We start from the raw sequence: 24889 nt of genomic DNA on the forward strand, positions 1-24889 counted from the left end.
AATTTCTTCCTTTTGGTCAATGCTATTTGAATAAATTTTCAAAATTCAACTTTTAAATTCACAATTTCCGAACAATAAACAGGAGAAAAACTCAGAACTTCTCAGAACAACAAATTCAGTTAAATTTTGTAATTGGAAAATCAATATGCACACAATAAAGTGCTTTGAATTCAATTGAAGCGTGCTGAATGTGATCATAAAGCGAGCAACTGAATTTCACCTGTTTTGTCAATAGACAGCATGAAATTATGGTATCCAGTGAAACGGTAAGAAAAAGCAGAAGATTTAGGATTAGGAGGATAAAAGGTAATTTGATAAGGTTGAAAAAAATATGAATCTGAATAAAGCGTATTGCATTGTATGAATAATTTTTCAACCACCTCTTGTCCACCATTATACATATACATTATTTTTCAAATTTCTACCTATCTGTTCCAATACTAGAATACGAGCGAAATTTAAAACTTTTGCCATTTGATATGAACAAATTTGAATTTATATCTCACGAAAAAGGAACAAAAATTTTTTTCATGAATACTAACCAAATAAATATTTCAAATAATTGCCAATTCGAATAATTTGTTAACGGTACGTTGATTTGTTTTGTTACGTATAAATGTTTGAAAACAAGCGAGCAGCATGAAATCTATTTGCAAATACAAAAAGTTGAATGGATGATGAATCCTTTTCATCTGATTATTGTGCATTCATTCAAGCTGTGTAAGCAAGCTCTCAAAAATAGAAAACCAAAAACAAAAAATAATTTGCCATATCGTAAATGATAAAAATTTCAAAAAAAAGAAAAGCAAAAAAAAGAATTTCAAAAATTTGATCCAATATGATTCCAGTGATCACTGAAAGATGATGAATAATCTGCTCAGGAGATCAAAGTTTTAATAAAGTTATTTAAGTTGTTGGACAGCTGCTACTTGGTGACTTCAACTGCATCATCTACTGAGGAAGGAGCAACAGCGGAGAGAGTTAACATTAGCAAAAAATTTAAAAAGTTGTCAATAACCCCTCTGTGGATGTGTGCATTATTCATTTATAACTTTATACATGTGTTTTCACAAACTGTCATAGCCGTGTTTGCAGTTAAATTATTATTATTATTATTTTTATTAGCATGCGATTACTTCGTAAAATTGGCAAAGAAGTGCATGACTCTATTGGGCAATTGTAACTGAAATTGCTTGCACATTACAGACAGTGATTACGAGCCGCTGCAAAGTCGATTCTCGTTCGCAACAAGGCTTAACTGCTTAAGAATGAAGAAAAGCGGCTTGTGGTTCTTTTTTCCACTGTTGTATTCACGTGAGCGAATTTTCCATTTTCATCGCATATTGCTATGCGTATGCAAGCGCGCTCAGCTGCACTTTTAGCTTCGAAGCTTGACAGCACGTCCACCAGGTCCCGACGGACGTGCATGTCCAATGAACAATTTGATAATCTGCGGCCGAACCGTTTTGGCGCATCGTTCAGCAATTAGTGAACCAAACGATCGAAAATTTTCTCCTCATCGCTCTTGCTGAAAAGCTAGCTGATTTTCCTATTTCATTTTCCAACCAGTCATCTTGCTCTTTTTTTCTTTTCAAATAAAAAAATATGCTCATGTATCATGTTGCATAATTTACGAGAATTAATCTGTCACCATGAAATAAAAAAAAATAAACATACTGCACATTTTCCTACTATTGGGAGAACATTGTCAAAAATGAATATCTTATTTTGAACTTAATAAATTGAATTATCAAAACATAGTTCAAAAAAAACAGATAAAGCCGCACAGGAGAAATTCATGCTTTAATCGTTGATGGAAAAGTTTATATCAAAGATTTCATTATCAATTTAAATGTGAAAGTATAATTATTTCACGATAGTGAATACCACGCTAGTGAAAGCTCGTATTTATTTCACAGCACAAGGAAATGAAGAACATTTATCGAATTATTTTAAAATAAAGATTATCAACTGTAAATGCGCGAACATGTTAAAGAGGTTGCAATACAATACAACTGTATCTTGCAATACAACAGAGCATGTTATAATTGAATCATAAAATATTTGTCAATGTTTCAAATTGTCCTCAGAGAAACTTGATGCAGCATAAATAAATCTATTTCATAATTTTGTTTTCATGAAATGGAATCTTATTTTAAAAATACATTGATTATCATCATTATTTGAAAACAAATCCGAATAGAAAAGCGGAGAAAGCATAATTTTTTTCCAATGTGAAATGCAGATATACGTGCGTGCGTAAATGTGTGTAAAAATTCGTGCTGTCTTGTTATTTTCTTTAATTATTTGTTAATTTGAAAACATGAAATAATTAATTCTGATAAAAGCGCACCAATTCACGCAATGAAAAAGATACTGGCCCATCTTTGCTAAAGTTCATAATCGAAATGTGGAAGACTGATTGATATTTTATGATTGGAATGGAAATGCTTAATAACAGAATGTTTTGTGTCCATATTAGACAACAGTGACTGATCATTAGACGGAAAACTTTTATACCTCAAAAATTTACATTATACAAGAAGCAAATATTTATGAATAATTCAAACAGTGACGTGTGTTGAACATCAGAATAATAATATATACATATCTTACTGTATATGTAACCTGCATCAGTTATGCTGCTTGTAAATTTAGCAAATGTTCTGTGCATGCTATTATCAAAATTGAAATAGGCTAAAGTTTCAAAACAACAAAGCAAACAAAATGTACAAACACAACAATCCGTGCGCAATTTCTGAAAATTAAATAACGAACTACACTAAATAATATAAAGTGAGAAACTACTTGCTGTTCGTTTAATTTACATGATTAAAATAATTTCTTCTCAAAGAATACAAATTCAATTATTTATCAACTTTAGTATCAATGACGTGCGAAAGAGCCATACAATTTCAGCTTGAAGCAGATCTAATCTACATACGTCAGAAAATGTTCGACTTAAGAACAATAGAGTGATGCTGTCGTGGTTTTTTCTGCCAATGAGTGCTCATTTCAAAAATTTGAAAAACAAAAAAGCATTTCCACCATCCCATATTCACTTAGATTTCACAGCATGCATTTTAGCTGTACAAATTAATTAGAAACGACGGTTGATTAAAAACGCGTTTCGGTCGTAGTAAAGATGATTAGAAATGATTAGAAAATCTCTTGTAATTTCCAGCAATATAATATTATTATTGAAATATGTAAAATTTTGCAGACCAACCAACACATTGCATTACCCATGAGTTGAAGATTGTCTTTTGGATTCTGTAGCTTTTTGAAAACCATTTAATGATTATTAATTTTCACATTAAAATACATTCATAATAATATAAATAAAGCTTCAACTATAACAAAGAGCATTAAATAAATAAAAATAAATTAACAGACGTTTCTACACACACACACACACACACACACGCGCACACACATGTGGGCGTGCAGATTGCTAAACAGATAGAGCAATTATGAAATACTAGTTAAAATAATTAAACTCTATAAACCATATTCGAATCATTCCAAAAAACGGAAATACCTGGTAAGACTGGTTAGCATGAAAAAGGCTCTGACATTTATGAATAAGACGAGCGAAAGCAGCGCTCAAAATGGTCAACTTCCGACGACCGTGTAGGGTTAGCTCCAATTGCTCAATATCTACTTGACCAAGCAGAAGGTCCAGATCAACAAAAGCCCTATCAAATTGTTTTTCAACTTGCTCCAGCGATGCATAAAAGCAAACCCCTTGTTGCGCCTGGTCTCCAGTTAAAGCATCTGTCGGCCTCGCCATGAGCCGTTGCCGTTAGCCTGTGTCCAACGTTTCGATAACGGCTACTGATGAGCAGTGACCATAAACAGAAGCGTTGAGCAAAGAAAGACGACAAATTGCGCCTACTCGACTCAGTAACCAACGATGGCAATAAACTGCAATGAAATTAAGCGCGCAGCGCTGAGGACCCAGAAGGAGCTAAGAAAAATCTTTAGCTTCCAGGGCGGCGCAGTTGTTGTTGCCAGTGAATGTGACATGCAAGAAGACATAACTAAGCCCTTTTCGGTCGATAGCTGCTTACTAACTTAAAAGCAATGCCTGCTTTCTTTCTGTTGCTAATAATTCCGGAAACTTTGTCCGTTACATTATTTCGACTTGAGTATAAACCCACTCACTGCCCATAATTTATTCTGTTTTAAAATTTCAACACCTTCAAATATTAAAACTAAAATTTATCCAAAAAGCAGCAATAATAATTATTCCAATTGATATGTACAAAATATCACTGATGAAATTTAACAGTGGAATATATGAATTTACACAACATGAATTCAAAAATTATTTTCTTTGCAATTCAATGATTACTTCACTGTCGGATGCACTGATGCGTGTAGTACATTGTGTCCTTAACAATTACGCAAGCATAAAAGACTATACGAGATTGTTTTTTTAATAAATAAACATTTTTCAGTATTTTGCCCTACGTACGCGTCAGCCGCAAGACTTATGTTACTTATGCACTTTTGAAAATTTAAACTTTACTCAAAACTAAGAAAACTCATACATTTACAAAAGCAAAAACGGCCGCTAAAAACAGTAATAGAATGATGAAATTATATGAATTAAAAATAAAATATGAATGTTGATATATCAATAGTCTAATATTAAACCAGAATTGATATCATTTTAGCTATTTACAAACTTCTGACATATTGTTTTGTTCCAATTTTAATGAGTAGTCAAAGAAATTTACAGCATGACTGAGTAAACACTTGCAGCAAATAAGCGGAATGTTTGCTATAAAATACACACATCTATTTTTGGTTGATACTAAATATTCAAGAATAATAAAATACTTCATTAATACAATTGTAATATGCCTGCCTATTGCAAGAGTGGCTGAAACTTATTTTGCAAGTACAAGCTCCCTGTGCATCTATTGCACAGACGAGAAAATAATCTGTCAATAGATGACGTCATTTGTTTAATCATAAAGAATGAAATTTTAAAATGCATCATTATGCATTTTGCCAATCTGTTCAATTTAATCATTAAGAACATACAGCGCGTCGGAATGACAAAAAATAAAGAAATAACCTACACAGTTATTAAAACATTTTTCATTTTCTTCTGCATGCAAGAAATTGGACCTGGACTTTTTGTGTTAGGTAAATTATTCTTGAACGTTGACAAATTTCACAGAACTGTTCTGTAATTAGTACTTTTGTTTGTTTTTCAAATGTGAGATACACTATGATTCATGCAAACAGTTTTTTCTCATTTTACCAAATCAAAAAAAAAAAAACAATTCATCATTTTGCACATTTACAAATGTGATAAATCACACAATAAGCATTTCATAGCGTGATTTATCCACTTTTCTTTTAGAATTTAAATAATCAGTTCCACTACAATTCGTCAATAAATGTACTGAGAGCAGTTCAGATGGATCACTTAAACTAATTTTTTGAAAATCGCACGATCTGTTACCGTAATATACTTACATAGAGTTCTGTATTATTAACTACAATTTTTCTGTATTTCAAATGTTGCAAAACTTTTAAAATCTTAAATCGCATTTAAATAAATTAATAAATTTTAATAAATATTCAACGATTTCGATATTTGAATGTATTGCATTCAATGGATGCTCTAGTTCTACTACAGAATACATAAAAGAATAGGCATCAACAATTTTAATTAATTTACGTCATTAAATAAATATAATATGTTTTTTGTCTATTTAATTTTTATCTCATGCTTCTCTTTCGAAAAACAAAAGCGTACACTTTCCCACAGTATAAGTAAAACAGTGTTCAACAAGTTTTATAGGTATGACAGAAGAAGAACGTTGTATTCTATGTGCTATCCTTACCGGAAATCATGAGTTATTAAAGAACATAGGTAGGGGTGTAGGTGGAATAGCCATCAATTGATTCGCGTTTGCTTTTGCTAGATGTACTGTAGTGAGAACTGTTCATTTGAATTCAGGCAAAACTTTTACAGAAATACACTTACGAAAAGCAAAATTCCTTACACGAAATTAAATGAAAATTACATGCAAACGTTTATGCATTGGCTGGTGGACGCAATATACTGCATAAAATTTAGAGAAATAAATTATCATACGAAGCAAATGTAAAATTATTAATCACTAATAATTAGTCTTTTTCTTATAATAATTGCATGATCATGCATAATCAACAAGTGAATTGCATAAAAGAGTTCGCCTACTTTTCACTGTACTAATAAAATTTGCATAATGATACGAATGAAACATAAACGATCCGTTTTCCATACCTTCAGGATATTACGGGAGCATGGGAGGTTACAGTAATTACTGGCAACAACCATACTATGGAAATAGTTACGTATATGGCAATAATATGTACGGATACGGATACGGAAACGGATATGGATATGGTAGTGGATACGGGTACGGAAGTAACCCATACGGATATGGAAATAATCAAGGATACGGTAGTGGTTCATATGGATACGGTGTTGGTTCTTATGGATATGGAAATAATCCGGGATATGGGTACGGAGCGAACTATAATTATAATAACAATAACCAGCAAAACCCTGCACCATCGTCAAACTTTGATTATACGAACGGTAAGGCATTCGGCGGCAGCAATTCAGGAATGTCTAGCGGTGGAAGCTGTTCAACTCATGAAGAATGTGGTGAACAAACAGTATGTAGTGGAGGAAGTTGTGTTGCTGGATATCCAGGTCAAAAATGTTCAAGCCAAAGTGAATGTGGACCTGATTCACCCTGCCGTTACGGAAGATGTTGGAGCCCTGCTGCTAGTGGTGGTAATGAAAAATAATTTATACTAAATTTTATCCCTCATTCAGTAATATAATAAAATAATGTGACCACTTTTCTAATTAATAACAGTATCTATTAATTATATAAATAATACATTTTTGAAAAGATCACAGCAGTAATCAAAATAATCAAATTACATCCATTGAAATTTTCGAAAGACATACAAATGCAATTCAATATTGAAATATTCTAAAATATTACAGCAAAAAATCTGTTTCATTTCCACATATATTGCTTATGCTCATTTCTGTAATTCATGAAACTTCATTCACACATTATATTTCATTCTGGATAAAGAATTAAAAGTAAAAGTACATTTATGAAGCTAAATTAATGTGCATTTTTTTCAGATGGTAGTACCGGAAATCAATGTAACAGTTCAGACCAGTGTGAAGAGCACGAGATCTGTGCATCTGGAACATGCTCATCTGCAATGCCATCTACAACAAAGTGCTCAGGAGATGAAGAATGTCCAGGGGGTGGATGTAAATTTGATTACTGCTGGTTTCCAGATGGAGCAGGCGGAGAAAATGGAACCCCAGAAAATCCAGGTAACATTTATGTTGACAGTTTATTTGCTTTTAAAATAAACACTTCAAACCCAAGGCAAAGAGTTAATTTCCTTATCTTGTTATAAACTCCAACGAAGCACATTATTGTATACATACATGCATATATAATTAAACACATTCTGTAGAAAAACCGTCTTCAAATAATGCTATATATTAATTTAGAACAGCCAAATCAAAATCAAAGATGTTCAACTCAAGCTGACTGTGGTGCAAATCAGATTTGTTCTGATGTGCATAAAAACCTGTGCACAGATGGATATTCTCTTGGTATCCCGTGCACTAAAGAAGGAGACTGCGATAGAAAAGACGTATGCAAAAATAATGTCTGCTGGAGAGAAGGACGTAAGCAAGTGATGGTGTTGATAACGGAACTTTAATTAATTTCTTTTAGAGGATAACGGCCTTCCTGCCAATGAACGTTGCAAAAAGCAAGATGAATGTAAAGCAAATACTGTATGTGAAGATGAAAAATGTCAAAATGCAATTGTAACCACAAAGAAATGTCTCATGCAAATGAACTGCAAGTCAGCTGAAGCTTGTCGATTCGGCTATTGTTGGTCGGTGACAAATGGTATATTTCATTTGAATATTACAAATTTAATATGCAAATGACTTTGAGTACTCATACCTATTCTTCTATGGTGTAGATTTGATAGATGAAAATAATCCAATGACTCCTTGCAAAACTCAAGCTGACTGTGGTCCAGGAACAATTTGTTCAGATATACATGCAAATAAATGTATGAAAGCCCATACAACAACTGTACCTTGTAAAAAAGAAAAAGACTGCTATGCAAAAGATGTTTGCAAAGATGGAGAATGCTGGGTAGAAGGAGGTATGCATTTATTTTAGGGTTTTGAGAGCTGCATTCTGAAGTTCGCTATGATTGCAGAAGACAAAGGATTTCCTCCTGGAACATCTTGTACAAAAGACGAGCAATGTACAGCAACAGCAGTGTGTGAAGGCAAGACTTGCAAATTAGCTACGCGTACAGACAAAAAGTGCAGAATGGAATTCACCTGTGGCAGAAGTTCTGCTTGCAAATACGGATACTGTTGGAATGTGGAAGCAGGTAAACAGAATTTTTTCCAGTAATAATAATAAAACGATATTTAATGAGTGTTTGCTTTTAAAGGAGGATCTGAAGAAATTAAAGAAGAAGCAACGGGCGACTGCACTAAACAAGCTGACTGCGGTCCAGATGAAATTTGCTCAGATATTCATAAAAATAAATGTTACAAAGCTCATTCCATTGGAACCCCTTGCACAAAAGAAAGGGACTGTAGTAGAAAAGATGTTTGCAAAGATGGTACCTGCTGGAAAGAAGGAAGTGCGTTGCAAACAAATTCCATAAAAGATTATCTTATAAATAGAAATTTTTCTTCGAAAAATATTCACAAAACATTAACTAAGATATCATCTTTTGCTAAAGTTCTTTTGCAAAATTCATTTCATCAATACTGTTATGTGATTCATATTTATTCCTTGTAAACTAATAATTTGTTTAGTTATAATTTTTATGCGTTGTTTTAGCTGATCGCGGTGCTCCTATTGGCTCAGCTTGCAGAAAAGATAACGAATGCGCAGCTACACTTGTATGCGAAAAGGACGAATGCCGACAAGGCGTTATCACGAAAAAAAAGTGTACATTCGAAGCATCCTGTGGCAAACGTGCAGCTTGCAGATACTCCTATTGCTGGAATATTGCATAACTTATCATGTTTTAAATTGCCACATTAAGCCGACAGTCCAGCTGAAATAAGTCATGATTGTTTTGTAATTTTGTTTTTCAAATAAAATTGAATATTTTGCTTAACTGTTTGTAAGGATTTTACAGCTTATTTTCAAGTTATCAACCAATAAAATTCTAGCACATCTGTCGATATATCTTAAACTTGACAATAGTTTGCGCTTGCAATAATCTTCAAATATGTTTATTTTCAGGTGCTAAGGCGGCAAGTTTTTGAACTTATCATCTTTCTGATTCAAATAACAAACAGCGGCAACTGGTGATGAAACACTGCTTACTTGAAGTTCTAAAGCATGCTGAAATCAACGTTCCAAATCTCAATAGTTTACTGACGTCAATTCGTTACGTTTAAAGCTAACTAACACATCCTGCTCAATTTCTAAGCTATCTTTTAACATCCGGCAATGAAAAAACTATTGGAACATTTTAAAAATAGCTTCAACAGAAATAAATTTCGAGTTTGTAAAAATAAAGGGAAAAAATTGCAAGACATTTTCTGCAAGGCACGGATTTCTACTAGCTCAATGACTTTCTTTTGGTTGGGGTGTTAGCAAAATAAAAAATATTTCACATAAAAATTTTGCTTGGAAAGTAAAGCATCAATAAGAAAAATTTTTGACATGTTACATATTATGAATTCAATATTATCGTATTGTTGGAATAATTTGTAATTTTTATAAATAGTCGAATATCTGTTGATTATGCTGCTATTGAATAGATATAAAATCTTCCATAAATATTAGCCGTGTGCATTAAGTAATTTCTCATTTGTTACAAAGTTGTGATTAATTATAGAAAGTAAAAAGAGAATAATTATTGGTTTCGAAAATGACGAGTATCAGTTGGTAAGTTAAAAATTTTGGTAGAGTTATGTTTCAAATTAATTTCTACAAATTGATCCAAGTAGAGTTTAAAATTTTTCAAATTAAATGATGTTGTATATAATAAGAAATGAAAAAAATTTTCTCAGTATTTCAAAGTTTCGGAAATTATTTATGATTAATGTTAGCTTGGTAAAAGAAAATAACATTAGAATGCGATTAACAAATGTGCGGCTGACATAGATTTTCAACTCTAGCAAAGAATTGTTTCTTCTTTTCATTGCATTTCCAAACAGATGTCGCAGCGTCAGCTGACGGAAGACTTAGTCATCAACAAGCAATCAACCGCAAATGCTCTCCGAAAATTAGAAACAAAAGCTTTATATTATGCAAAGCTAACAACAGCATTCGAACTTGCTTTGTTTCATTCATGCTTTTCGTTGCAAAAAGTGTCGGCCGAAAGAATCTCCTTGGTGTTTGTTGATCTTATAGTTCAGTTTATTAAAAGCCTTCTTCTACTTTTATATTCCAACATCAACTGTTTACTCATTGATAATTTTTTTAAAATTATTTTCATATTATTTAAATTTATACTATTATATATCTATATATATGCATAATATGTTGTCTTTTCAGCTTCAACTCTTGCTAGATTTAAGCTGAACAAATGGCATCTCGTACAACTCCTGGTGGATTGGGATTTGCCGTCTTACAAAAGGTGAGATGCTTTATTGAAATAACATTTTTTGTTATTTTGAAAACTATTTGCAATGTATTAAAATTGAAAATGCGTACAACTTAAGCACTAATAGTTTAACCGTTCGAACTGCAATACAAATCCAATTGTAAATTTGGATTCAGTATCTTTTTGGAATGCATAGCTGCAGTGGGATTACTTTTATAAATGCGCAGTTGTTTGTTGGTTTGTATGTTTAATGGTTTGGTTCCAATTTTAAAAAATAGCCTACGTTTATTACTTAAAGTAAACTGTTTTTACTGATAAGGAAGTTAGAGTTGCAATTTTTAATACTTTAGATTCCAGTTTTAAAATATACCCCTTTCTGATGACAATAAATAAATAGCTTTCAAGAGCAGTTGGCAACTATTTGCCCTTGATATTAAAATACCTCAACATTGAAACAACTGTGAAAAGTGATTGCAATAATTCACGTATCTTTGTGTTAAACATCAACCATGCTTAACAATTGGATGTGTTTTTAGCAAGCAAGTAAATTCAATGAAGAAGAGGCACACGAGATTCTTGAGTGGATCAAAAAAGTTACTAATGAACAAATTAGTACAGAAGGCACCCGTGATAACTTTACGAAATTGACAAAAGATGGCACATTGTTATGCAAGTAAGAATGAAAAATATTTGTTGTTCTTGGCTTGTGCACTTGGATTTCTTTTTCACTTTGACAGCACATATAAATAGCATCATTACGTTTTATGACGCAGTAGTTCAATTATATCATTTAAAATTAATTTTCTTTATAGATTAGCAAACAGCTTACAACCAAACAGTGTTAAAAAAATTCAGAAACCAATATCAAATTTTGCCTGCATGGAAAATATTAATTGCTTTACAGAAGCAGCAAAAAAAATGGGAGTGCCTACTGAAGAAACATTTCAAAGTGTTGACTTGTTTGAAGAACGCGACCTGTACTCGGTGTGCGTATGCCTGCTTTCTCTAGCAAGAAAGGTAGATACTTCACATACACTTCACTTTAAGTTCATAATAAAATATGAGTATAAATTCCAGTTAAACTACATTTAATTAAATGGAAACACTAATTGTTCAATTATTAAATTTTGATTACGCGTTTAACAAAATATATGCATATACAACTATGCATATGCACCAATTTCAAACAATTTCATTGAAGTAATCTGCTTTACACTCCATTTGTATCACTTTAATCTCACATATTTTAAATACTTAATTAGCAAAATCATATTCCATTTTTAAGCAGTTTCTTTAATAAAGGCTTTCCAACACAAAATTTCTGATGTTATATAAATTTCGCATTATTTTCAGGCAGCTGGCATGGGAAAACCAACTATCGACAGCAAAAAGTTTTCTTATGTCATTCCACAGGAATAGAAAGCAAGCAGTGTGATTTCTTTTATTCGTAGAATGAACTTAATTATGCATGCTGGGAAACTCAAATCAAACCTATTGCACATCTTTCAAACATGCCTAGTGCTATATAACAGTTTTCATCAAAGCTTTTTCATGCAAAACTTAAATTTCTAGAATACCTTATTAGACACTGAATTACAATTATACATATTCAAATAATATTATAATTAGTATTATCATAAAACTGCTATGCTGGAGAAGCCATATATTAAAAATATTAAAGAACGTACACTTTGACGCTTACTGTGAAAAAATCATAAAATTACATTTTATTACAAATTCACCAATTTTATATAATTATGTGACTGAAATACAATGTGGCACCGTATACTTCGAAAATTTAATAACACGAAAGTAAATTTTGTTGAAATGCAAACAGTATAAAGTACTAAAAATTGTAGGAAATACATTAAGCAACAATGCATAAATGGTAATTTAATAGACATTATCTTGAAGTATTTTGAAATTCATAATAAATATAAGCATATACAGAAGCTACATTCATAATAATACAGCATATTCTTTAAAATTCGTTAAACTTTAAATAAATTTTCATGTATTCAAATAAAATTATCTTTGTATCATTAGTCTTAAATTTTGCAATTATCATTAAATAGACGCACGAAACAAACATTCCAACACTCAGAATACAATTTTACAAACGCGCTGGTTGAAATTACAATACCATTTACAGCCTTGCCCACCGCAGTTCATATAAAATTTGGAAATGACGATTCGACATTGTTCAACAACGACTATGATGAATCAACACAAAATATATCCACTACCCACAAATCAGAAGAGACTCAGCATGATGAAAATTCACAAAACCCTACTAGTGTTAAGGAACCAATCCCATCAATGGAACCAGGCAACAAAGAAGCAGAAAACAAAATGGAAATGGAAAACTCTGCTCCTGTTGAAAATGAATTTCTGCCGCCGTTGAATGCCACCATTAAGGAAAATATTCCAAGTATTTCAACAACACAAATATCACAAAATGGAGAAACCAACATACAATTGCAACCTGAATCAATTCCAACAAAAGACGCTGATTCTGATAAACAATTTTCAGTAGCAGTCAACAAACAAATTATCACAACAATTGAAGAAATTTATGAGCATTTAAATGAAACCCACGTTGAAACGTTGCCTGAAGAAAATGCAAATCTGCCGAATGAAGAACAGCAAACGCAACAAGAAACATTCGCACCGATGAAGAATTATTTCATGAGAAACAAAAAATTATCCAAACCCATACTGTGGACGATAACCCACTTCAAGGTAATAATTATTATTATTTAAAAATGAATTTATCGTGTTACAAATATTTTGTATATAGAAGAAAAAGAAGAAAATATGACCAAAGAAACCACTAGAACGATAATTACCGAAACCACTGCACAACTGGAAAATGACATGCAATCTGATGAAGAAAAAGAAGCTATTTTGGAAGGTAATACACAAACAAATGCAACTTATGAATCTGAACAATTTTTCAATCTAACCGAATATGAAAAACCTACTGTTGTCCAAGGTAGGAATTACGTGAAAATTGAAGAAAAAAATTATTAATCTCAACACTGGTAACATTTAGATGTTACAAATATATCAGAACCAAGTAATGCAGAAAATGAACAACATATTCAAGAAAGCAATACAAAAATGACAAACATACCTGAAAGCACCTTGGTCGGTGTTACGGAAACAGTGGATGATGCTCAAATGACTGATGAATCGAACGAAAGCCCCACTGATACTGCAACAATAGATGCGAATATTGTTCCTGCATCTACGGTGATTCAAACGGAAGCTACCATATCCAGTGCAGATGAAGCAATCGAAGACTTTACGACCGAAAACGTGCTTGATTTGAACAACCAGCTAACAACATCCATTTTGGAGACGGCAAAGGAAGTTGCAGCATCAGAAAAACACGAAACAATTTCTCCAACGAATGCACCTGAAACAAATGTGAATATTCATAAAAATGCAACTGAATATTTGCCAGTTGAAACAGAAACGACAAAATCCACTGGCCACAACGGAATCTGGCCATTGGTAACATCGAATGGGATGATGCATTGACGGACAAATCATCATGGCAATTCAGAAAACTTAGTAATGAAATCCAATCCGGGGTATGTATGCATTTCAAACAATTTACCATTTCCAAAATTCTTCTCCATTTTCTTCGTTCCAATATCTTTACAGTTGCTCAACGTACTGAATACAATCATTCCAGAAAAAGTTTCCGAAATCAAAGTGACAAATATTGAGTAAATATTGTTGGAAACGAATTCTGTTCTGTGCAAATTGCCATCTATCAAAACTATCAAAAAAAAATTTCTTCATTTTTTCATACAGTAAGATTGTTTTGACACTGTATAATAGTACCGTACTTTAGACCTGAACATCTCAACATCCAAGGTGATGCAGTATTTATAAATCGTACTGAACCTATTCTGTCATTGTTGGAAAAGTTTATTGCCAATTTGAAGAAAAATGGCAACCAAATTGGAGACTACTCTGTCGATCCGATGACAACTGCTTTCAACGTGTTTGTGATGGTGAGTTGAAAAATTTGCATAATTTCCTCAGGTGAGAAGATTTCGAGTGAGCTTCGTCAAGCGATGAGCGAATTCAAAGAGCCTGAAGAAAAGCCACTTTTGCCCACTTATGTTATTGTTATCATCGCCTATGTACTAGCAATCGCAGCACTGCTCACACTAGCTGTTCTAGTGGTAATTAAAATTATTCATCCACTCACTCGCTTCGTGGTAATATTGCTTATTTTGCATATTTCAAAAGCGTCATCGCTTCATTGTCGAAGTGGTTCGGAAGTGTTGAACAAAAGTATCAAGAATGGAGGTGCCGTGAAAGCGTGGGCTGTAAAGGCAATGCTGAAAATGCAGTGTGCATTCTGTTTAAGATTTTTTTGAACTCTTGGAAAACCATACATTTAACGGCTTTTCATTTCTACTCAGTCTGGAGCTGTTGTAATCTTCATTTGAAAGAAGTAATTAGTAAACAATAATATCAGCAGTGTGTTTTGCAATATAAACAATAATATAATATTATGAAAAGAAACAAAATATTTTTGGTTTTAAAGTCTTAATCCATGCAAACATATCTTTCATGCATGAATGTAATAATAAATTATTCATAATACATTACCTTTAATAAAATAGATCTTTAACATTCGCCAATGCTTCAACTTCTTCAAAACTAATTCATAAGCTGCATCATTCTTTTTTTGATCAGTTTCTTTTTTCATAGGGAGAAATGAGCCTGAAACTTAATTTTGACCACGTTTCTGAATGAATGTATGCCTTACAGTACACTCATATGTAATGTGGAAGATCGATTTTTCATTTTTATTAAAATGTCAAGCGTTACTTCCATTTGCATAACTTTAATTTAACTCATTTTGAAATCTATATAAATACTCAATTATTGTAATAAATTTTATTTTTAAGTTGTTTAACATTAAAAAATAAATTTTAATAAGTATTTTTTTATTCTAGTATTGTATATGTTTACTGTAAAATTTATCATTTTTAACATGAGAAAACCCACAACTCACTACAGGAACTTTTTTTATATCATTCTAGAAAAACGGTGAGCAAATTGTGTGAACTTTAGATATTAAAAAGAACAATTTGCGTAAAACTGCAATGTGGTAGAAGTTGTGTATCCAAGAAATGATTAAACATCATGCATCTATATATCTTAACGCCCATCGTGAAGAAAATTCGTAATGTTACTTTTCGTGACAAATTCGATCAATTCAACATATCGTTACACTTTTATAATCTTGAATTGTGTATTTCAATAGTTTAATAGTCGAAGGTGAGTTTTACAGAAGCACCAACAGTACCTTCGTACCAACAGTAAGGTAAATAAGGCATTTTTGATTAACAGGGTGTGTTATTTACAGTTGGTTAAAACTGGCGATAAATTTAAACAGAACATAAATATTTCCAATTTCGATCTTCAATTTTTGAAAATTTTATTGTAAATTTTTCAAAATTGAAGATTTATTCAAGTGAAAAAAAGAAGTTTTGTTTTGTTAATCCGTTGAAATTGTCGCCAAAGTTCCAGAAAGTTGAAAGAAAGAAAGAATTTTTGTTTGAAAACATCAAACCAGTTTCAAAACTTGAGAATAACATTTTACAATAATTACGCTCAACATGAATATTTGAATGACAACTGCAATGAAATGCAAAAAATTTTAAATTAATGCAAATATTACAAATACTCGAAGAAGTTCAAATACGAAAAACAAATGTGAGTTTATCCAAAAAAAATTGAATCATGATTCAGTTTACAATCAAATACAATATGCAATATAATAAATAATAAACAGGCAATCGGCTAAAAATTTTCTCGGAAAAATAACAAATGTCATTTTAACAAAAGTGCAAAGTCATCATCCATTAATTTGGTGTGTTTTCATATGTCTGCTAAGGTTTCCACTTTGACTGACTAAATAAATCAAACATTAGCCAACTGGTAATATTGTTATAATAAAATAGCTTACACTTCATGTAGCATATTCTGCACTGATATGGTTTTTGTCCTGTATGCGTTCTGACATGCTTTGTCAGAGTGGAATTGTCACTGAATGCTTTGACGCAATACGGACAGTGGTATGGTTTCTCGCCGGTGTGAGTTCTTTTGTGAGTCATCAGTGAGCTTGTTTGCTAAACAAAAAAAATTTTTTTCACTGAAATACAAACACAAATTCATACAGCAACATATATACTGTTTTCCACAGTTATTATTGTTTTACATATGATTTTATATTCCTCTTTTTTTACTTTTTTACATTGTGCTATAAAAAGTTTTAGTGTTCATGTAGGGTGAATTTTTGCGTGAAAACTTGCATTTCATTAATATGGTAGAGTTTCAAAAAACGCATCATATGTAGAAAGAAATAAGACCGCTTACCGTAAACAGCCGATTGCATATCGGGCATGAAAATGGTTTTTCTCCTGAAAATTTTACGTGACATAAAATTTCTAAGTGCCAGATATTACAAATATTCTTTACCTGAATGAGTTCTTCTATGCGCCTTCAAACTTCCTAAATAATTAATACAGTAGAAATAAATTGAAATATCTTTGTATCGATGTAATCAAAGCAACAATAATTTCATTAAACAATTAACAGTTCCATAATTCAAAGTACTTTCAAGATGCTGATTATCAGTTACACAATCGCTAATGCTTTTATTATTATTTGTTGTTGTTGTTGGTGCCAAACGCTGAAGCAGTTTGCTTTTATAAAATAGTTGTTCTTTACTTATTTATTTATTACACAGCAATTTATTTTTATAAAAAAGGCATCATTTCTTATCTGCTAATATTGTGGTTAGTTAACATGCTCATACGAGAAAAGTATTTCACCGTTTCAGAATTTATATACTTTTTAATTGTCTTCTTATGATTCAACATTTTCCTGAAAACATCAAAGTTGTAGTAATGTCAGCGTAGAAGCAAAGCAAAATTCTAGTAAAATTATTTATGAAAATTGAATTTCCATAATTTTGGAATATTCTTAAATGGTTAAGGGCACATGTTTCATTTGAAATAATAATTTTACCTTTCTGAACAAAACTCTTTCCACATTGTGGACATACGTAGGGTCTTTGAGTTGTGGCGCGCTTTTCTATTTTTCCAATGGCAAAACTAAAATCATCAATGCAATACAAATATTTCCAATACTAAGCATTACCCGTGCTCATCTGAATTAACTGGGTTGTTGCTAGTTACGCAGTCATTGCAGTTGATATCTTGGTTGAGATACGCTACTGTTTGGACTGGTTGTTGTTGTTGTTGTTGTTGTTGCTGTTGTCTTGTTATATCCGCATAATATGAACTGCTGTAAACATCGTTATTTGTCGAATAATTTGCATGAGGAGCAGTTATGGAACAAACAGCTGATGAATCATTTGTGTTCGTGCATTCATTCCATCCATACTGAGAAGCGGAGGACGACTCGTTGCAAACGATGTTCAAATGCTGAACATTTCCCACTTTTGAATAATAATTAAAAGTTTCACTTTGATCTATCATAAATCTGCAACTGTTGGTTCGCACAACGGAACATTTTTCATCGTATGTTGAACTGAAATGCAATTTAATTCTGCACTAACTTCACAAATAATGTTAAAAATTATTTCCGTTGATTCAAACTATATAAGATTTATTTTCTAAATCTTTTTCTATTAAAAACGTTAAACAGATTCTCATAATCACTTGATTGTTGGAAAATAAATAATTATTTTTCTTATTTAAAGAACAATACGTATATATATAAGCAAAAGCTTGTCCAGAAACTTCAAAAATGTGCAACTACGGAACGTAATGTCATAAGAAATTTAAATTCCTTTAAATTTATCACATCAAAAAGTATATTCTATAAAGTCACAAGACATACAATTCTGACTTAAAAAAATTACTTATTCGATAGCGTTGACGGATGTTGGGTGTATGTCATTTCATGAGTGGAAGTCAATTCTGTGGAAGAAACATTGACAGCCGGTAGTACCGCAGCAGTAGCATCATTAGCATAAAGTGATTCACAGTTTTCCGTTGCTCTTTTATTGTAATATAAAGTACTTGTTGTTTGTACTGAAAAAGAATAGGGATCGTTTGATTCGGTAAAATAATAGCATCCATTCGTCTGCTGATGCTGGTGCGGATTCATCGAACAACAATCAGCTGCAATGTTCAGGTTTGAACATTCATTTCAGTTGCTTGTGTGGAGGGTGAAATTTTCATTTTATTTCACTTTCTTATTAAAAGCATCTTAATATTGTATGATGAACAACGAATGGTTTCGTGTATAAAATGAACGCAAGAAGGCGTGACAAATTAACCTATGATCAACTGAGGCAATTGTGAAGGTGATATTCGAATCACCTCAACAGATCAATCAGTAGACCAACGATTAAAAGTTTTGCTTGATATTCAATGTTTAGGCGCTATTGAAAAACAAATGAATCCTTGCTCGCGGTCAATTAAACAGGATTTTCCGAAGCGCAACTAATACAGCAGAAATCCACAATATGAATATTTCAATTACACACCTGCGTAGACAATTGAAGAAGCCGCTACAACATTCAACACTGCACCTGCTTTCTAATTGGTCGAAACTTTTACAGTATTCAACCAAGAAACCTTAGATGAAATTTTTTCAAAGAGATAAAAAAAATTTTTTTTAATTCTTCCACTTGAAGAAGGTGCTGCTGCTGTTAACTGTGGACAAGTGATTTAGCAGTGGTTTATTTCCTTATCACCACGTGCTTTAGTGTTTTCAATAAATTTATTTCCTTTTTCGTTTTTCACCGCTTAGAATTCACACTTGGACTACACTCAAACGTGTGGATTATAATTTTATGGATTTCTTTAATATTGTTTTTTTTTAAAAAAAGTAAATTTATCCCATTTTCAACAATTCAGATACTGTTTTACATTATGGAGCTGCATTGATGAGGAAAACTGCTTTCCAACATGGAGAACTTTGGAAAATAAAAAAAATATTATTTTATAAAAGATGGAATCATTCAAATTTATTGAATTAGCTTGATAATTTTCAATATTTATGTACAGAGTGAAGCACTAATCAGAATAATTATACGTCAAAAAACAGGAATGCACATACCCCGCGCATTTGAAAAAATGCAACACCGTTATAAGTATTTTAATAAACAAATAAGCTGTTTATTGAAAATAAATTCAACATTTTCTCATCACGCTGTGTAACAGTAACCAAATATATGCTTTGAACAAAGTTTCACAAAACTGTTTAAATTAATTTAACATTCATCTTAGCTTTTTAAGTAGAAAACTACGATCTTAGCTATACTTTATGTAGCTAATTAAAATTTTCGAAATATGCTATTTGAAAACAACCACTCAATTTTATTCATAAAAATCTGAAATCATGTACCAACCAAGAAAAAAATCTTTAATAATTTTTGTTTATTGAAAAATTAAAAAGCTTTATCTTCTATCAGCTTTAATATACAGCGTAGAAGCAAAAAGGCAATAGATTTTCCTGGTGATGTTGAAATAACTTAAAACAGTTGTTTTGTGTGGAACTTATTTATCAATGTTGTCAAGACAACTAAACACGGTCATTTTGCGAAGATAAGAAATTGCACAAATGAAAAATGCCAGTGAACAATATAATCTATCATAAAATAAATGAAATAAGCGCGTCAAACAATGTTCTGACTAATTCAATAGCACTGCATTGCGTTTGATAAGCAGCCAAAAAAGTCTTGCATACTACTTTAAAATCATGCATGCTTAGTCATTTTCAGAATTCAAATTGTTTCTATAAAACTGTATGTTTCAAAAAAGTGAGTAGCTCTATTCCACTGAATGAACAGATCATAATTTATCAAGCAGCTCACGAAACTAAAAAATGGACAGTGTAAATTTCCCAAGAACTCCCTGAAATGCGTTTCAATGCTCAAATTAAAAGCAAACTGCTACGTGGTCAAAATTGGAGTAAGAAAAGTCAAAATCAATAACGCTAATCAATCAATGATTGTACATTAAAAACAAAATATTTTCAATACAATGATTTGTTAAATCAGCAATTCAGCAGAAACAGTATGACAATTTTTCAAATATATGTTTAATTAATTTTTTCTCAAGTCAAGTATTTTCATATTCCAAAATTAAATGACAACTTCCAAAAAAGAGAACAGATACAAAAATGCATAATGACAATCAAGATTGATAAGAATTAGCGGGTATTCAAAATTATAACAACAAAGGCTGACCATGAAGATTATTAATTGAATTTTAATAAGCAGTTAAATCAAATTTTTATTACATTTTACACAGACACAATATTTATTTAAATACAATTTTATAGATAAAATGCATACCATTTGCACTGCATTTTAATTTGCATAATAGTTCAGAAAATAAAAAATCCAAAAAGCATTTAACTTTTCATAAAGGTCAAACAAAATATACTTTTAATACTGTTCAAATTTCATATTTTCAAATTGCTAAACGGCAATGTTTAAAAATAAGTACAAACAGTCATAATTAAAATTACCACAATTCATTCATAGCTGCTGCTTATTTATCATACCTAATTCCTAGATAAAATACAAACAATGAAAAAGTATTCTATTATTATTATCATTATCCTTCGATTATATGTAAAAAATTTAACAGTTAACAAATAAAATTCTGCTTAATTATCAAATAAATTGCTAATAAAAAAAACGGAAGCATTTTTAAAAAAATTTTTGCCTATTTTTGAGAAGAATACTAAACAACAATTGATGATTGAAAATATTGAGAATATCGTCGTATTTTACAAATTCATAACAACTGTTTCTGAAAATATTTTCATCTTACAGTGCTTGTACTTCATGTTTAATCTCGACAATTTCTCTACAGTAGTTATTTCAAAGTAAAATTATCCTACTAAAATTCAATAGATGAAGAAACGAAAAATCATTTTTGCTGCATATTAATAAACTGAACTAGATTAAAATTATGATAGATAGTGAAGCTTAAGTTTGAAAAATCAAACGAAACGGAGAACTTCAATGCAAATTTAACGCTTCGATAAAGTATATATTGTGTAAATAAAGGGCATTGACTTTGTAACGAGTTGTTATTGAATGAAGAGCTGTTTAGCTTCACTTTTGTGACGTAATATGTTTTGGAATTCATAAATATCTATTTTCCAATGCTAAAAGTTCCATATTTTTCAAAAATTAACCTTGAATAATGGAAAAAGAAACGGAAAGATTAATCATGCATCTTGATGACGTTTTCTAGAGTTTGGTTCAAATTTATTTGATAAAGTTATTGATATGGTCTTCTGTTGGAAATCTATTACAGTTCTATTTCAAGCAGGGATCATTATTTTTATTTCACTTTGCTCATTAAAATAGACTTGCCAGTTTAATGAAAAATACTACAAATTATCATCATTCAAATTTCAAAACATACAAACAGGAAAATTTTGTTGCCATTCAAAATAAAAGCCAATATGAAAATTTTTTAAATTTCTGATATCTGCTTTGCGTATGATTTAAATTGCACATTCTCTTTAAAGCATTAATAATACTTTATATTATATACATTTATTTATTTATATTTATTAACCGTATCTTTGAAAAAATTTCAAACATTTGCATACGAGGTAGTGCAAAGTTGAAAATTAAATTTGGCTGAAATTTAAAGTCTGTTCAATTGAATTATTAACAAAAACATGATCGAAATGAAGAAATAAAAGAAGTAATAAAAATGAAATAAAATTTCATCTAAAACCTTCATGAACATATATATGTATATACGCGTATGTGTGTGGGTGCTTAGTCACTTTAGCAGTTAGTCAGCTAGATCATGCACAGTGTTACTATGCCAATACTAAATAGAACAATGTACAACAAAGCAACTTTGTTTGGTTAATTTTAAAACTGTATATATTTTAATCGATAGAACGTTTTCAAGCTGAACTGTAAAATGAGTCGAATTTTGCCCACAAATGACTGCTCTGAGTGAGAGAGCGTGTGATTCTCGGTTGCTAGGATAAATAAAGCGAAACTACAAATTTTTCACTTGACAATTATTCGCTTGCAATTATTTGATCAACTGATTTGCAACACAACAAAATAAGCATGACAAGAAATTTTTTTCCCAAAACTGCCTACCGTACAATTAACACAAAACGACAGCCACCCCATCTGGTGGTAGAGGTTTCGATTTGACCTTAAATTCTGACAACCTATTTGATAGCGAGCTACGTTTTTGCCCAGTTTCATGTGGCATTTTTTATACTTGCTTGCCTGTGCAATACCCGTCTCCCCGATGGCTTCACCGTTGCCGTTGTTGAGAAATTTCATGCTTCATAAAATGTTGATCATTTATGGATGTTTTACAGTTCTGCTTCTCAGCGGACATGCGCATCCTTCGACAATTAACAAACACACCAATATAGGTAAGTTTTTTGCTTCCTTGTTTTGTCATGAAAACGTTCTCTCATTTAATCTACACTAAATGGCCTTGATGTTATTTCTCCAAAGTGAAGTTTTTCTTAAAGTTTCATTAATACACATATCTAAATAGTTAAGTGGGGGAAAAAACCAAAAAAATCAACGTTCAAAGGACAAACAAAAGAACAGGGAGAACCTTTCAGTTGATAGCTTGGAATTTTCCCTCATTTAAAACATCCTTCAAATGCTAACTTGGACAACGAATTAGTTGCAAAATTGTCGACAAAAGTTTTGCAAATTTTTTGCATACAGAGAAAGCATTTTTTGAAATTAACCAGAGCAAATGCAATTGCATTCATTTTTTTAAAAGTAAAAATTAATAATTTAATTAAATTATATCGTCATGCTATGCTGTCGATTATTCTATCATTAAATAGTTGTGCATTGCAAACGTTTTCCTGTTCGCAAAGTTGAATGTGCAATTATAATTTTATCGGCGAACTGCGCATTCACCATCGGCTAGTTTCACTCGTCAGATTCACTGAAAATCAATCAGCATGCAACAGTGCGTTTGCTAAAAAAAGCTTTTTTCTCATTTTTAAAAAAAGCACAGCTAACTGATACAAACAAAACAGTGGGACAGTATTTTTTTGCCTGTGAGGTAATGAATGAAGCATGCCAAATTGAAAACGGAATTGACGGTTGACTTGTTCATATTATTCCCAACTGATCAGTGTTATTAATAATTTATCTTTCTTTCCTCCTTTTCTTTTCTATTCTTTATCAGATGTTCAGCTTTTGCACAACAATCGAACTAAAAATTATCATTCTCATTGCATATGCAAACCGTCCAGCGCATATTATCCAGCTTTCCATGCTAAACCATTGCAAAATCATCAATTGAAACTAGGAACAGATCAATGTTTCCCATTCCGTTTAGTTTAAAATTTTTAAATAACAAAAAACCAAACACTTCAATAATAGAATTGTTTGTCACAATGCCCTTTCAGAAATACTGCAACTTTGAGTCATGCAAAGCAGAATGTAAAATTGCATTTTACAATTCATTGGACGTTCACAAATAAAAAATTGGCAACAGTTGATGCAGAAAAAAGCTTCTTCTCTTTCACGGATGTAGAAAAAGCTTCTATTTATTTATTCAGAAAAAAACTTCCCAATTGTCTCTCGCATAAAAGCAAAAATTCAAATCATTCCAAAAAAAGAAACACAAGCAATGAATAATCTGCTCCTTCTGACAAATGGAATGCTAAGTTACAGGCAAAGCGAAAATACCGTTTGTTGAAAGCCAACAAAAAAAACAATGATTTCAAACGTATTTCAACAGCATTTTGTTTGAATTCACACCATTTGTTTCACAATACTTCGATTATATTAACATTTGCTAAATGTTCAAATATTTATATTTATGATGCAGTTTATTTATAAAATGATTTAAATGGAAAGTTGAAAATCATGGACAATTTGTAACTTCCTTTATGAAGTTTAATTTTAGATTTTATCACAAAGTAATATTATACAATGCCATGTAATTGATACAGCCGCACTGCATTTGCTTTCAATGATGTACAAATTCATTTCTTTTAATGTACAAACTTCACACTGCCTATGGTTGTTTTCAAAAGTTTTAATCAGACAATATTTTCAAATAAATGAATAATAGACTGAAAAAGATCTAGATGAACTGAAATTATTTCTCCATTTCTTCACAGATATAATATAAAATTTGCAAATGTGCGGATTCATTTAATAATGGAAGTGCTAACTGGATTA

General features: G+C 31.3%; 6 protein-coding genes across 6 annotated transcripts; 3 read left to right on the forward strand and 3 right to left on the reverse strand.

The window, feature by feature from the left end:
• Positions 1-2332: 2332 nt before the first annotated feature.
• Tsp_05391 (golgi-associated PDZ and coiled-coil motif protein-containing protein) lies at positions 2333-3793 on the reverse strand. Its single transcript, XM_003371650.1, has 3 exons — positions 3542-3793; positions 2617-2758; positions 2333-2520 (listed from the first exon to the last, which is right to left on the reverse strand). Exons 1-3 carry the CDS (start codon positions 3791-3793, stop codon positions 2333-2335), a joined length of 582 nt encoding a protein of 193 aa, XP_003371698.1.
• A 12-nt stretch (positions 3794-3805) lies between these two features.
• Positions 3806-5666, reverse strand: Tsp_05390 (ubiquitin-conjugating enzyme E2 1). The gene is made up of 4 exons (XM_003371651.1): positions 5607-5666; positions 5493-5559; positions 4695-4822; positions 3806-3970 (listed from the first exon to the last, which is right to left on the reverse strand). The coding sequence occupies exons 1-4, from the start codon at positions 5664-5666 to the stop codon at positions 3806-3808; spliced, it is 420 nt and encodes a 139-aa protein (XP_003371699.1).
• A 646-nt stretch (positions 5667-6312) lies between these two features.
• Tsp_05389 (metallothionein family protein) lies at positions 6313-9112 on the forward strand. The gene is made up of 10 exons (XM_003371652.1): positions 6313-6428; positions 6571-6811; positions 7031-7076; positions 7178-7378; positions 7562-7741; positions 7791-7970; positions 8047-8235; positions 8293-8472; positions 8536-8730; positions 8934-9112. The coding sequence occupies exons 1-10, from the start codon at positions 6313-6315 to the stop codon at positions 9110-9112; spliced, it is 1707 nt and encodes a 568-aa protein (XP_003371700.1).
• Positions 9113-10605: 1493 nt separating this feature from the next.
• Positions 10606-12343, forward strand: Tsp_05388 (myophilin). The gene is made up of 4 exons (XM_003371653.1): positions 10606-10689; positions 11193-11329; positions 11469-11673; positions 12010-12343. Exons 1-4 carry the CDS (start codon positions 10639-10641, stop codon positions 12073-12075), a joined length of 459 nt encoding a protein of 152 aa, XP_003371701.1. The 5' UTR covers positions 10606-10638; the 3' UTR covers positions 12076-12343.
• Positions 12344-12429: 86 nt separating this feature from the next.
• Tsp_05387 (ubiquitin-conjugating enzyme E2 1) lies at positions 12430-13419 on the forward strand. The gene is made up of 3 exons (XM_003371654.1): positions 12430-12468; positions 12732-12783; positions 12809-13419. The coding sequence occupies exons 1-3, from the start codon at positions 12430-12432 to the stop codon at positions 13417-13419; spliced, it is 702 nt and encodes a 233-aa protein (XP_003371702.1).
• A 1508-nt stretch (positions 13420-14927) lies between these two features.
• Positions 14928-18828, reverse strand: Tsp_05386 (transcription factor che-1). The gene is made up of 11 exons (XM_003371655.1): positions 18581-18828; positions 17854-18246; positions 17722-17807; positions 17308-17415; positions 17170-17202; positions 17068-17111; positions 16660-16820; positions 16262-16326; positions 15292-15405; positions 15075-15118; positions 14928-15017 (listed from the first exon to the last, which is right to left on the reverse strand). Exons 1-11 carry the CDS (start codon positions 18826-18828, stop codon positions 14928-14930), a joined length of 1386 nt encoding a protein of 461 aa, XP_003371703.1.
• Positions 18829-24889: the final 6061 nt, after the last annotated feature.

The sequence above is a fragment of the Trichinella spiralis genome (assembly GCF_000181795.1).
Source record: "Trichinella spiralis strain ISS 195 chromosome Unknown Scfld9, whole genome shotgun sequence".
Lineage (NCBI taxonomy): Eukaryota > Metazoa > Nematoda > Enoplea > Trichinellida > Trichinellidae > Trichinella > Trichinella spiralis.